Source organism: Trachemys scripta, chromosome 21 (assembly GCF_013100865.1).
Source record: "Trachemys scripta elegans isolate TJP31775 chromosome 21, CAS_Tse_1.0, whole genome shotgun sequence".
Taxonomy (NCBI): domain Eukaryota; kingdom Metazoa; phylum Chordata; order Testudines; family Emydidae; genus Trachemys; species Trachemys scripta.
In genome coordinates, this window is record NC_048318.1 from 6,182,062 (window position 1) to 6,195,261 (window position 13,200).

At 44.8% G+C, this 13,200-nt stretch overlaps 1 protein-coding gene across 4 annotated transcripts in view; it reads right to left on the reverse strand.

Moving 5' to 3' along the window:
* The window catches only part of APLP2 (amyloid beta precursor like protein 2), a 69,684-nt gene that overhangs the window by 12,919 nt on the left and 43,565 nt on the right, over window positions 1–13,200 (reverse strand). For 2 of the 4 annotated variants that reach the window (XM_034754411.1, XM_034754409.1), the window contains exons 4-11: window positions 11,004–11,116; window positions 7,987–8,168; window positions 7,090–7,301; window positions 5,095–5,262; window positions 2,834–2,964; window positions 2,313–2,387; window positions 885–1,043; window positions 348–476 (exon numbers count right to left, since the gene is read on the reverse strand). In XM_034754411.1, coding sequence (XP_034610302.1) covers window positions 348–476; window positions 885–1,043; window positions 2,313–2,387; window positions 2,834–2,964; window positions 5,095–5,262; window positions 7,090–7,301; window positions 7,987–8,168; window positions 11,004–11,116 — 1,169 coding nt within the window. The remainder of the gene's footprint in view (window positions 1–347; window positions 477–884; window positions 1,044–2,312; window positions 2,388–2,833; window positions 2,965–5,094; window positions 5,263–7,089; window positions 7,302–7,986; window positions 8,169–11,003; window positions 11,117–13,200) is intronic. The other 2 variants (XM_034754413.1, XM_034754412.1) reach the window with 1 other exon arrangement.

Genomic DNA, 13,200 nt, shown 5'->3' on the forward strand with positions numbered 1-13,200 from the left:
GCTGAAGGGCAGATATTGTACAAACTACTTAACAGTTGAACTGGCCATATGTTGTGGATAATGGATGGCTAAACTGTAGACTATTCCAGGGTCCTGTTCAGATAGTAAGTATTTAACATTCGGGTAGGTGCTAAGGAAAGCTGTAAGGAGAGCATCTTTAGCACCAGCCAGCATGCATTCAAAATGGGAAATGAGAGTTCCTCTTCAGTGCACAAAGATGTTAAGCTACTAAGGTATTCATGCTAATTGGCTAACTAGCTGGAGATGGAATAGCTTCTGTGAAAGGCTTTTCTAGAGAGAGTCTCCAAGAGTAACAATGTTCCCTTGACTGAAACATTCTTTTGTACCTGAGATTTCATCTGTGCAGCCTTTTCTGGGTCAACTGCCAGGACATGCTGATAATGGCGGACAGTGTGCAGACGGTCCTTGTTCTCGGCACGGACGTAACGCTTCAGGGCTTGGAGGATGCGGTGGGGCTGCAGAATTTAAGGAGTTAAAATTCTATTGGTGGCACAAAACAGGATTCCCATCCAACAATTACACTGAAATATATATCTAAAATTATCTACTCTGTTTTAGTACTGGACAGAACATCTATTCTAATCTCTCAGCTAATCTCCTTTTACGGTAAGTGTATTGGACACAAACAGCTATGCCTGAAGTACAACTGCAGAGAGAACTAAGTGCAGTTTTCTAGACAGTAAGCAGAGCACTTCATGAGTTTAGATGCTCTGCTGATAGGTCTTTGGTACCATGATTTGGCACAGCTTCTTAAGAGTCTGCTTTCACAGCATGCTAACCCATGCCCCCACGTTCCAGTCTTCCCCACCTCAGCCCAGGTGGTCACTGTTCACGTCACTCTCAAATGCTCCCACACAACTCACTCGTGGTGGGTCAGCTTGCAGGGCAGCCAAGTAGTTCTCCAAGGCAATCCGACGGCGGTCATTCAACATAGCTTCCACTCGAGCCAGGTGAGTCTCCACAAGCTGCTGCTTCTCGCTGGCTGCCTCTTTCTCTAGAGATTTAACCATTGCCTGGAAGTGCTGGAAAGGAGAGAAACAGAGCTGGTGTAAGTTTGCTACAGCGCTGTAGCAACAGAGAGGAATGAACCTAGCAAGGACGCCTACTCTAATTCCTTAGTGTACTGAGACGGTCCCATCCCACACTCCCTGCCCAAGGCATCTAACAGTAAGGAGAGAAGGACACAGAATACTGATTTTGACTTCAAATGTGCTGTTTAAAATGATAGTCCTTATGCCTTTCAAATGTACTTCACAAACAGTTTAAATTGTTTGTGGAGAAGGCAGGGGTCTTGCAGCTAGAGCATCCGGTCTGGAATCAGATGATCTGGATCATATTTCAGCTCTAGTACAGATCTGACAATTTAAGAATCCACCTGTCCCTCATTTGTATAAAATGGGGATACCACCACTTCCTTCCCTTGTAGAGCTATTAATTTAATTTTATGAAAGGCACCAGATCTAGCATCTGTCCACCTATAGGTACTGAAAGTATTAGAGAGCGAGCTCCCTGGCAGTAGTAAACCATTGTCAACGCTATGCATATTACCACCATGATGGACCAGAGTAGAAACACTTAAGTTTTGGTATGTGCCATTAGAAACCAAGAAATAAACTATTTCCCAAACTAGGAATAAAATTGGTAGAGAGAAGATACAAAACCATGTGAACAGCCCACACTAGAGAAAGAGGCCTTAGCCGACTAAGAGAAAACAAAACAGCGGTCCTTAGCCTAGTGCGAGTTTACGACAGCCAACTGTTGGAAGATTCTACACCCATCACAAACCCTAGGTCTCCACTGAGATTTCGTTCTCACAAAACTGGAGTTCAGCAGTTTGCAAGGAAGCTATTTATTTTCAGCCTCATGGGTTTTCACTAGATCTGCACAAATAGGAAACCTGTGTCCACAGAGAATGTCAGACCCAGACTGAATAGGGCTGTGGGTTCGTTTGCAAGCACAGCTGAGCAAAACAAACGCAGGAGGTTTAGAGATCCCTTTTGGCAGGGCTGCTGACATGCTTGATGGTCCTGCTACTTTCCTGCTAGTGGTGGAGGGGAGAGAAACTGGTAGTACATAGCACTATTTCCAGTTTTCAGACCAAAAGATGCAATTGAGTCAAGTCTCCCTCTACTAGATGTTCACCCGACTAAGGGAAGGACTGCTTTTCACTCACTGTGCTTTTGGCTTTGAACACTGACAAGCTATCTAGCTTACTCAGGTGAGGATAGATGCCAGGCACTGAACCTCTGGGAACAGAATCAGCTCCCCGTTTTAGATGTCTCAATTCTTACCTGAATGAGAGTTTGCCTCTCCGCCTTAGGAAGATTCTTGGATTCATATTCTGCTTCCTCCCATTCCTTTTTCACCTAAGCAGGCAGAGGAGAGAATAGTTCAGCAAGGCACAGAAACTTATTTCATGTATGTATTTCTGGACTAACTTGTTTTCACATGCACACATGGTGAGATTAATACCTAGCAATGCTGTACTAGAATCAGAGGCCTAACAAGACTGCTGTATCAGAACACCCATAATCACTAACAGATGTTTCTAACCAACCCAGGGTCTAATCTTAGCATCTAACCCCAAAAGGGCAGCCAGTTTGTTACTCTTACTGACTTCTGTCCCAACACCTAGAAGGTGAACGTAAAAAAAAAAAAAAACAAACCCCCAGCCACAAAGCTGCGCGCTCATGTTGCAAAAGCAACAGGGAAGGTAATGGTCAAGGTAAGTCTGGCTAGCCACTGATCTGTAGAGTAGAAGACAGGCAGCAATCGTGCAGCTCAGATGAACGAGATGACGTGAGACACTCACCCGGTCCATGCGGTTGTGGTGTCGCACTTCCAGCTGCTCCTTTGCTTTTTGGAAGCGGGCGTGCTCGTTATCATCGGCTGGGGTTTCAAAATACACATCCACATCATCAGTGGGTACAGGAGTAGGGGGAACTGGAAAGAGAAAGTGAGCAGCTCAGACAATTTCTACAGTCCTGGGTTAGCCTATTGTGATAATGGTTGCAAGGGGTGGGGAGGGAGAGGCACCTTCACACCTGCAGAGTTCACCCTCTGTCAAACAGTGTGTTGAACCACTACCTACCAGGACTTCATTTTGGTATCACTAAATTGCCAATTTGCTGCACAACATCAGTAAGTTACAACATTACACACACACACACACACACACACACACACACACACACACACAGTAATGCACTGGGGCCACCAGCATCTGTCCAGTCTTCACGTTAATTCTGAGGCAAGTGTTACCCAGCAACAGAGCTACGCTAGGACTACAGAACACAGAACTTTCTCTTCCTTGCCACGCCAGTTTGTCTCTGCCTGAATATGACATTTTCTGCATTTGCTGCTCACTGACAAACAGGCTCAACAGCATCAGCAAACTCCACGATCACAACAGGGAATCCCCCACAGAAATATTAAAGGAGCAACCCATTCCCATGGAGCAAGGGCTTACACACCTCAATCCTACTTGCCCTACAAGATGCACCAAGCAGGACTAACGGGCAATGGAATGAGACAAGACAGCAACAGGAGGAGGTTCAGCAAGATGACTTCAACTTGTCCAATCAACTGGAAAGCAAGGAAGTCTCCCGTCTTCTTAAAGCAGTCAAATTTGGCAAGAGGAGCAATTACATGGAGGATCCGGATATGAAGTCATACACCACAAAGCCCTTCCCAAATGGACCATGCCAAGCATGGCAGCTACTGCCTATTCAGTCATACACAACCTTGATCTTAGAGCCTGTGGGGTGAAATGGGGGTGTGGAGAGGGTGAAGGACAGGAACACTGGGTTAGCCCTTATTTATTTTTAAGTGGGGCACAACAAACTGGCCTGCCTTAAAATACAGGCAGGCCGGCCGGCCCTCTGCTTAACATCTAATATAAGAGATTGCAAACCTCAAACAGCACAGGCCTCATTTCAGCCTGCACTTCAGCATCACCATTGGATAGGAGATTTAGTCCCAGTGTGCACCTGAATCCACAACCTCCCAGTCCAATGGGGACAATTATTAGGTGAAATGTTGGCAAGACTGTTAGGCATTATTTCTGCGTGTAAGTGCCATGGCCAGATACATGTTGTATCCTGGGCCTGCTCATAGCATCGCTGAAATGGAGACCTCAATTTCCATCCCCAAATCCCTCTGGGACAGGACAAACTTTTGTACAAAAAAGCTCCTGACAGCCGCAGCTTTTATTTCACCACTTCAGTCAGATCAGCCCAATCTAATGCACTTGCATGAAACTCATTTTGTAAACAGGATTATGGCTGTATAGACAGACTGCCAAGCCCCAGATAACACAAAAAGCCTTTCAAAGGGCTTTCACAGCAGCTGAAGTGGAAGTGCTGGAGTTCAACAATAAGATTAATAAGGAGGTTAAAATGTTTTTGGTAGTTTTATCATCTGCCATAAAAGCCAGCAGAAACGGATGCCAACAACCTCAAGCTATCAAAGACAAGGATTAAATTGCTTTTCATATTTCTAATGGAGCAGAAGGTGGGAACCAAAATTCTGCATTACTTTAGTGAGGATTTTCCAAAGTGCACCAGTAAGAAAAACTTCCTACCAGAAGAATTCTGACTAACAAACAATCTACATTGCCAGAGTGATTGGTTGAACAGATACACGATACTCTGACTGGGGAAGGCAAGAAGTCGCTACCAGCTGGGTGAATGAACAAATGGAGGAGTTTTATAACAAGAATAGAGATTAAAGAAGTTTCCCAGTCCCTGCTACAAATCTAGAAGAGGATAATTGAGCGCTGTGTTCATTAAGTTTGCAGGCCAAGTGTGGGCTTAGGTTGGAGAGACAGACAGTACATGTTGAGAAGCCAGTTTTCCCTTGCTGCAGGAAGGAATTTTAACCTAAAAAAACTAGAGAAGCACAGAGACAAGAGGAGACTGCTGCAAAAGGACACACAGAACTGCTGCAAACACCAGAACCAACAGGACGGGCTACACATGTATCCTCACTTGACTTAGGCAAGGAGGAGGAAACACCAAATGCCAGACAGGACAGTGGCTTGCTGCAAAAGGGCCAGTGGCAGGCAGGACTTACTCATCTTTTTACACACAGCCATACAATATTCCTCTGACTCAAAATTGTTCCTGTTGCCTCCGCAGCCTCCATATATAAAGCGAATGCATTTTCTCTTGTATAGGTCGAAGTACCAACGAGGCATCACAGCCCGGCAGGGACCTGTCATCGCCTCCTGGGAGCAGACAGCTGTGTGGAGACGGGTTAGAACATCAGCTAGTGAGGAGTACAGGCTTTGCTAAGCGATTTAAAAGTCACTGCTGGCTCTAGGTGAGAAATTCTGCTGTGGCACTGCTCCTTGCCTCACTCTACAACATGCTTTTTGGGGGGCACTTTTGAAAGTGCCTCTCAGTGTTCTGCTGAGGCTACCAGAGCAGTGCTGCTACTGCTGCTGTTTTAGAGCACGAGCAATGCACAGTCTGGAACACTGGAGCAATTGGCCCAACACGGAGCCTTCATCTGCAAGAGCTATTCTCTTTAAACCAAATAGGCGGAGCCGAGCATTGAATTGGGCTATAGATACATTTCAGAGGTTGTGGGGCCATCCCCCATGCGCCCCAATGACAGAGCTTCCACTGTTTAAAATGGTTAAGATTTGATGGAAGGAAAGCCTTTCAGTGCTGCATGAGATATTCGACAGGAAAGACATATTCCACTGCAGTTTGTTTGGATGGAAGCTTGAATTCAGAGCAGCACAGGTATAAAAGCAAGCAGAAAACGCAGGCTATACACATGGAACAGGTCATTGGAGGATAGCAGCAGCTGGATTTTAGAGTTTTAAAAAGCCTGGGGACTAAGCAGGAGAATTCAAGACAACTATTACAGCTACAGCATTTTACACAGAAATGGACATCTCTGCAGTAAGCAGTCAGCACAAGTGGCTGTTTAGATGCAGGATTGCAGATCTGCTGTATAGGTTAGTAACAATTTAGCCATTCTGAAGAGGACTGGACTACAGTTACAGCAGGCCTCCTTGTTTCTTTGAAGCACTGTAGAGGGAAATAAATTGGGTATCCCTGGAACAGACACCTCTCAGAAGCTAGCCAGCTACACAGGTCATCCTGTTCCAAGTCTATTTTAACATCAGCAGATGTCCGATAACCCCACATATACAAATCGAAGTACTGTTTCGGTGAAATTATCTGCAGCACACTGGCACGTTACCAGCAAGAGTTTTACCCGCAAGACACGAACTGCTAGCAGTGACTCAGTCATCTGTAGTTAATTGAATTTCACTCTTGCCCCCTCCCTCTGCAGATAGGCACTCAAAATATAAGACAATTTACAGCATGGAATCACAACACAGTTGGCAGATGCTCCTGACAAGAGCGACAGCAAATATTTAGATAAAGAGGTGTGGTTGGTTGGACTGGGTTCAGTTTCCCTAAGGAAGAGAAGGATTTTATGCAGAGCTGGGTTGTTTAAAATAGAGCAGGAAAGGAAACAACTACTGGAAACATTTTGTTCAAGGTAAAGGGGCCAGATTCTGAGCTGGTGTAAATCAGTGTAGCTCCATTATACTCAAAGTTTACATCAGATGAGACCCTGGCCCAACAGTTTTAGTTTTCTCTAACATGGATTCCAGAAGAGACAAATCAAAGCTGGCCCACTCAAACCTAGGGAGATATTCCAGTCAGCTTAGTGCCCCAAGATGGTCTATAGTCTCTCCCAAAATTAGGCTATGCAAGTACTGTTTCCTCACTCAACACTGCACCTGGGTGGAAATACTTGTTCTATGTGCCAGCCAACACATGTGCCAGTTCTATGGGCTTTTTGCCAACAAGACTACCATTAAGTGGCAACATATGGGCCATGCTCTAGAGAGTTCGTGTCACCTTCAATCTTTGAAACATAAGCATCAGCTTTTCTTTGATGACCTATTTGGCAATTAAGGCCTCCGCAGTGGAATCTGTTGGATGGATTGAAAGCACTATCACCGATGCAGAGGTAACAAGATCAACTGGACAGCCAGCCTGAGGGAGCCAGGAGTCATGTACGCTGTGGAGTATGACTTACCTTTCATATCACTAATTATTTCCTTTTCAGAAAGAGACCTGTCATTGCTGGACTCAGTAGGGGTCTCTTCATTGTAATCATCTACTTTATAGTTATCATAATAGTAATCCCGATCTTCCACCACTTCCTCCTCTTCCTCATCCTCTTCCTCCTCATCCTCCTCCACAGCTGTGCCTGTGAAGTCTTCCACATCTGGCTCTGTTGGGAACTCGCTAGAGGGATACAATTAATAGGGAAAGTTCATGCTAATCACTTTGCAGCCAACCTTTGATGTACAAGAATAATGATTCTCTTTTCATTTATCTTAGAAGCACGAGAGGTGGGAGTATAAATGTACCGACCGTTGTTCACCCAATCAGCAGCAGCTACAGATGTTCATTACAAATACACCTAGTAGAGCCATAGCTTTTCAGCCACTAGCTCGAAGGGATTTAAAAAAAAAAAAAAAAAGACACACCCTCCAATTAGCCTTCCTTACCTAAACTAAAGGCTACAGCATTTGGAGCCAAGCATCTGGTAGAGCAGCCAGCCATTTTTGAGTGGCTATGGATGGAGGTGCTCCACTCATTTCAGAGAAGTGCCGTGAATTCATTTTTCCTCCTGTGAACTGCAAGACCTCTTCACTGCCATAATATTTCCCTTCCTCTGAATCCAGGAACAGAAAAAGTTTTCTTTGCCATCCCCGCCCATGAGGGAATCACTCCTAGTAACAACGAGCCAGTGGCCCCATCGTTACTTGTATTACCGTAGCGCCTAGTGGCCCTAGTCAGAGACCGGAACCCATTGTGCTAGGCGCTGTACAAACAGAACAAAAGATTTGTTCCTTCCCTGAGGGACTTACAATCTACGTAACCAAAGACATTAACCCAGACTCTACGAAGTGATCAGAAGCTCTACCTTTTATAAAGGTCGTAGTCATCATCTTCATCCTCATCTTCGTCCTCTTCCTCTTTGGAAAGAGCTTCATCCACAATTTTTGTCTGAGGGCAGCATACGTACTCTGTGCCATGGAACTGGTCTACCCCACAGGGAAGCAGCATGCCGTAACTGTGCAGGATCATCCCCTCTGTCAAACAAGCCTGAGAGGGAAGCCGGGGTGAAGTTAAAAAGTCGCATCTTAAAGCGGCACATTTATTGCTCCCCCCTCTTGCTGGAGGTTTAAATAGCCTTTACCACTCAGGCAGTGCCAGTGGTAATTCCAATGGTGTGAACTGTATTGCAGACAGGCCAGAGGCATTTTTATTCTTTTTGCATCTAACTCTGTACAACGGCAGAAAAATGGGCAAGAAATTTCATGGCATAGACAAAGCTTTGGAAATGTCTGAGACTTGCACCATATAATATTCCTTGCTGTTGATCATCCAAAGCACTTAGAGTCATTGGGCCTAAAAATTGACCCTAATTGTGAGCTCAGTTGTGGGAACAGTGAGTACAAACATTTATGAAGTTTTCTAATCACATAAATGCTGATGGGAAAAGGGGCAAAGGAGGACAAAGACCTACATAAAGGTTTCCTGATACAATTCAAGGACTGCGTTTACCAGGCATGATCTTAACAAGATAAGTGTGGGACCAGAAATCAATGAATCAAAGTTCAGTATGTTGGAAGTTAGGCAGCATTGTTGGACAATACAATGAAGGGATAGGTTACTAAGCTTATCACTCCATTTTGGGGTCCTCAGAAAGACTTGAGGGTGGGAAGCTGGCTACCACAACACTGCTGATTGGAGAAAAGGAAGGAGCAAGCTTCACCATGATGGCTGCCACCCCCCTTGTCTCCTGGGACCCCGGGATCCAGCATGACCCCTTTCTGTACCTTCATCATTCTGAGCCTTCAAGATGTCCCAACTAGACCAGGCCAGAGAAAGACCTAACCACCACCACCTTCTCCTCCTCCAGCTCCACAACCCCAAATACCATCTGGGAAGTCAGACACTGTCCCACCATGGCTCACCCTGATGGCCTTTTCCTTCCCCCACTTTATTTCTTCTCTTTCCTCTCTCTCTCTCTCTCCCTCCTTTTGTTTTCTGTCTAATAAGAGCCTGGTTTAGCTGGCCAATATTGTATATTACTGCTCTAGGTCTGACCAGAGATGCAACTGAAAGCAGTCCCCTAAGCAGCCTAATGCTGGTACAAGTTTGCCGGGTCTCAGAGTGGCTAATAAGACCAGCCAGTGCCTGTTTATTTCTGGCAATAAGGTGTTCAATTATGGGTAAATAACCCGGCTCTAGGATAAATGACAGACTTGCTGTTGGGGCTTTTGTGTTTTGCAGAGTCCAGGTCAACTGACTCAGGCTTGCGCTATGGGCTAGAAACAGCAGAGCAGATGTTCCCACTTGGACTGGAGCCCAGGCTCAGACACACCTCTCACTGGGTTTCAGAGCCCAGGCTCCAGCCTAAGCAGGGACATCGACACTATTTTTAGCCCCATGGTGCAAGCCCAAGTCAGCTGACCTGGGCCCTGAGACTTGCTTCCGTGTTTTTCTGTTTGTTTTTGTAGTGCAGACGTACCCTTAGTGGCAAAGAATAGAAACAGTTTCGTGTCAGGGAGGCAGCACTTCAGAGCTAGAGCTGGATTTTCCCTCCTTTTTTTGCTGACCATTTCATTACTCATTCTAAAGAGAAAAGTTAAAGGCATAAAAATTGACTAATTTATTTTAACATGCTGCGTCTGGAAATTGGACAATTCAGTATAAAGCCAAATACGAACAGCACGCAGACACTTCAATTGCACGTTTATTTGAAACTGCACATGTACATGGTTTCATGGCCTGACCAATGAGTGAAATAACGAAAGCTTTATTGTGTACATTGGAGCTCTTTTGTATTTCTTTTATCCATACTTCGGAAAGCAAAGGGAATGATCCAAGCTAGTAATCTGGATGAAGCTGTCAACTACATGTTGAAGGCAAATGATTCAACTCGCTGGGAACAACCACTTAGAAGTTGGCACGATGGCCCTCAATTAATAGGTGGTCTACTGGTACAGATTTCTTAAGATAGCTTTGCTTTCTGAAAGCTTTGAAAAAAAAAAGGGAATAATCTTTACTGCTCCAAAGCTGATTCATATGAGTACATGCTCTGTATTGTGAGACTAATTAAACCACTTGGTCTTAGTGAGGATAAGATTGAAATGTAAATCTAGATATTGCCATCCATTCATCACCAGCTGAGTGTGCACAGAATTTACATAACTCTTGCCAAATCAAATCAGCCAAAGAGAAAGATGGACCAGGGCTGCCCAGAGGATTCAGGGGGCCTGGGTCAAAGCAATTTCGGGGGCCCCTTCCATAAAAAAAGTTGCAATACTATATTCTCATGGGGGCCCCTGTGGGGTCCGGGGCAAATTGCCCCACTTGCCCACCCCCCGGGCAGCCCTGAGATGGACTCTATTCATTCTGGGAAAGTGGGACATGCCTGTAAAGTGGAGACTTGTACAGGAGCTAGTCTGTCTCACACTACTCCAAAAAGGGCACTCAATTCCAAGCTCCAACCACCATATTGTAAAATCTGACCTTCCATTTAAGGAAATGGAGTGCTACATCTATGAAAATGTCTCACCACCACTCTGGGCCTCATCCCTGGGAGGAAGGATAGTTCAGTAGTTAGGGTGCTAGACTGGGAGACCAGAGTTCAATTCCCAGCTCTGCCACAGACCAGGATTGTGAACTTGGGGAAGTGACTTGACGTGTAGGAGCCTACATCTCACTGAAAGCCAAGGAGATGGAGGTTCTTAAGTTCTGAAAGTTTTAACAGACTACCTACGTTCCAGATCCAGAAAGTGAGGATAATGGCACTTTCCTACCTCACAGGAGCTGCTGTGAGGAGAACATTGTGATTGTTAAGATGTAACAATAAAGGAGACCAAGTACATCTGTATCTGGATCTAGTGACAGTCATGTTAATCCTGTTACCTCTTTGGCCACAGTGTGCCAGTGCTGATGACTTTCACACACATCCATCCGTTCCTTGTGGAAGAATCTGCACTTCTCTGGAACCAGCAGGACATCACTTACAAACTCACCCACTGGAAAACAAGAAGTTTCTATCAAATAACAGTTCTTGTCCTGTCAGATACATGTTTGACCTTCAAACTCAAGAGATGACTAGCATTAAAATCTTCAACAATGCACTTCATTACTGACCCCATTAAGAATCTTTATGTTGCTATACAAATCTTAATGACCCAGTTTAGACTAACAGGCACCTTTGGAGACCTGCTCTAATACAGAACCTTTAGTTCTATTCTTGGAGCTCAGAACAAAAAGTAGGAGAAGCTGAACAACGAAATATGCTAGCCAAAACCTGCTGGTTAAGCTGAATGCAAGTTTATAAAGGATGTCAATGAACAGTTGCTCATGAAATCTGCAGAGAATTGTGAACAAGTTTCTCACAAAGGAAGGATTGCCTAAATTATGTTCTTTAAACTATTTTAATGATCAACCAATTCCTAAACTGGCTAGTGTGTCACATGGAAGAAGCTATTCCTGGTTGCCAAAAGCTTCAGTAGTCTGGCTATTTGCTGCCATGAGCATTTTCCAGGACTATAGGGTTCCCTAACCATTTTCTGCTTATGCAAGACGAGATGAGAGCTAACTCACTCCATTGCGTCAGCTTTGTTGAGGCAGTTTCAGAGTTTAGATTAAAATCCATGTTCTGGGTACCATGCATTTGAAACTAGACTCAGGGCAACTCAGCCCTAGCTATAACTGTTTCCCAATTTGGATACTCCAGCCAAAATGCTAAGAGTAGGAAAATAAAAGCCCTGAAGCCCACACAACTGGGTAAAGCTCAGGGCAAGCTGATTATGTTGTGTTCTGACATACACCTAACCACCAACTCTGTATTTTTGTATTTGGCAAAACCTTAACTACAGACTTCCAACTTGGAACAGTTTGCTCTGTGGTATTTTTTGTAACTTCTGCATTAGCAGGGATTAAAGCAGGTTAAACCTAAACTATCATTACAATTTGAGTTAATAACCATCAAATGCCAGACTAGATGCAGTATAACCACCACTTTCTAGATCATTAGTTCACCTTGGCAGACCTTATGACTGGGAAGGTTTAACATTATAGGCTCAAGTTGAGATAGTCTACTGGATTTAGATGCATCTTCCAGTTATTTTACTCAAAGACATGCCCAAATCTCCTAGTCTGTTTTTTTTTCCTGAACACCTTAAAACCCAGGTGTTTGGGAGCAACAAACCCATGTGAAATAAAATGAACACCCACACACGAGACTTGTAGTCTAACAAAAATGGCTGCATTAGCTCATGTCTGACATTTACATGATGGTCAAAAACTTGACACAGTATATGCTTTGACTAGCTTAAAAACTGAACTCAAGTACATCAATTCCAAGGGGAAAGAGTCTTTCAACTTGATCTAGAGAGTTGAAATATCTGGCCAAGTAACCTTGAATTTGTCCTTTGCAAAAGGAATCTTGACGGTTGGGTGTGCACAATCCCATACTGATCATCGGCACCGACTTTCTAATGTGCCGGGGGGGGGCGGGGTACTTCCTCCTGGCTCTGCTCCAGGCCTCACCCCTACTCCACCCCTTCCAAGGCCCCCTGCCTCTTCCCACCCTGTCTCCCCGATGCCTCCTGCATACTGTGAAACAGAGGGTGGGAGGCAGAGGTGCTGATAGGGGGGCTGCCACGGGGTGCTAAGCACCCACCATTTTTTTTCTGTAAGTGCTCCAGGGGAGCACCCACAGAGTCAGCGCCTATGCTACTCATAATACCAAAGACTTTGGAACCCTAAGAGAAACATTTCTTCTGCACATGGATGTGTGCAAGTCAAAACACTCAGCCTATGAAGTAGGTTATCTGAAAACAGGTGCAAAGTAATAAAGGCCACATCCATTCTTCAGTTTCTCAAACTAGAGAGAGGCATTGGTCTCCATCTCCTGCCATCCCTTAGAAGTTTAAAGTTATCTCCTCTACTGAAGGATGGACACAATTTAAGAACAGAACACAACCACAGTCTGTGTTATGGAATATTTGCCCCAGTGCTTATAAAACGCTCCCTTTTCAGGGTACATCTCCACTAGAATAAGAGACCTGCAGCATGGCCATGGATAGCCCGCATCAGCTGGTTTAGGCCC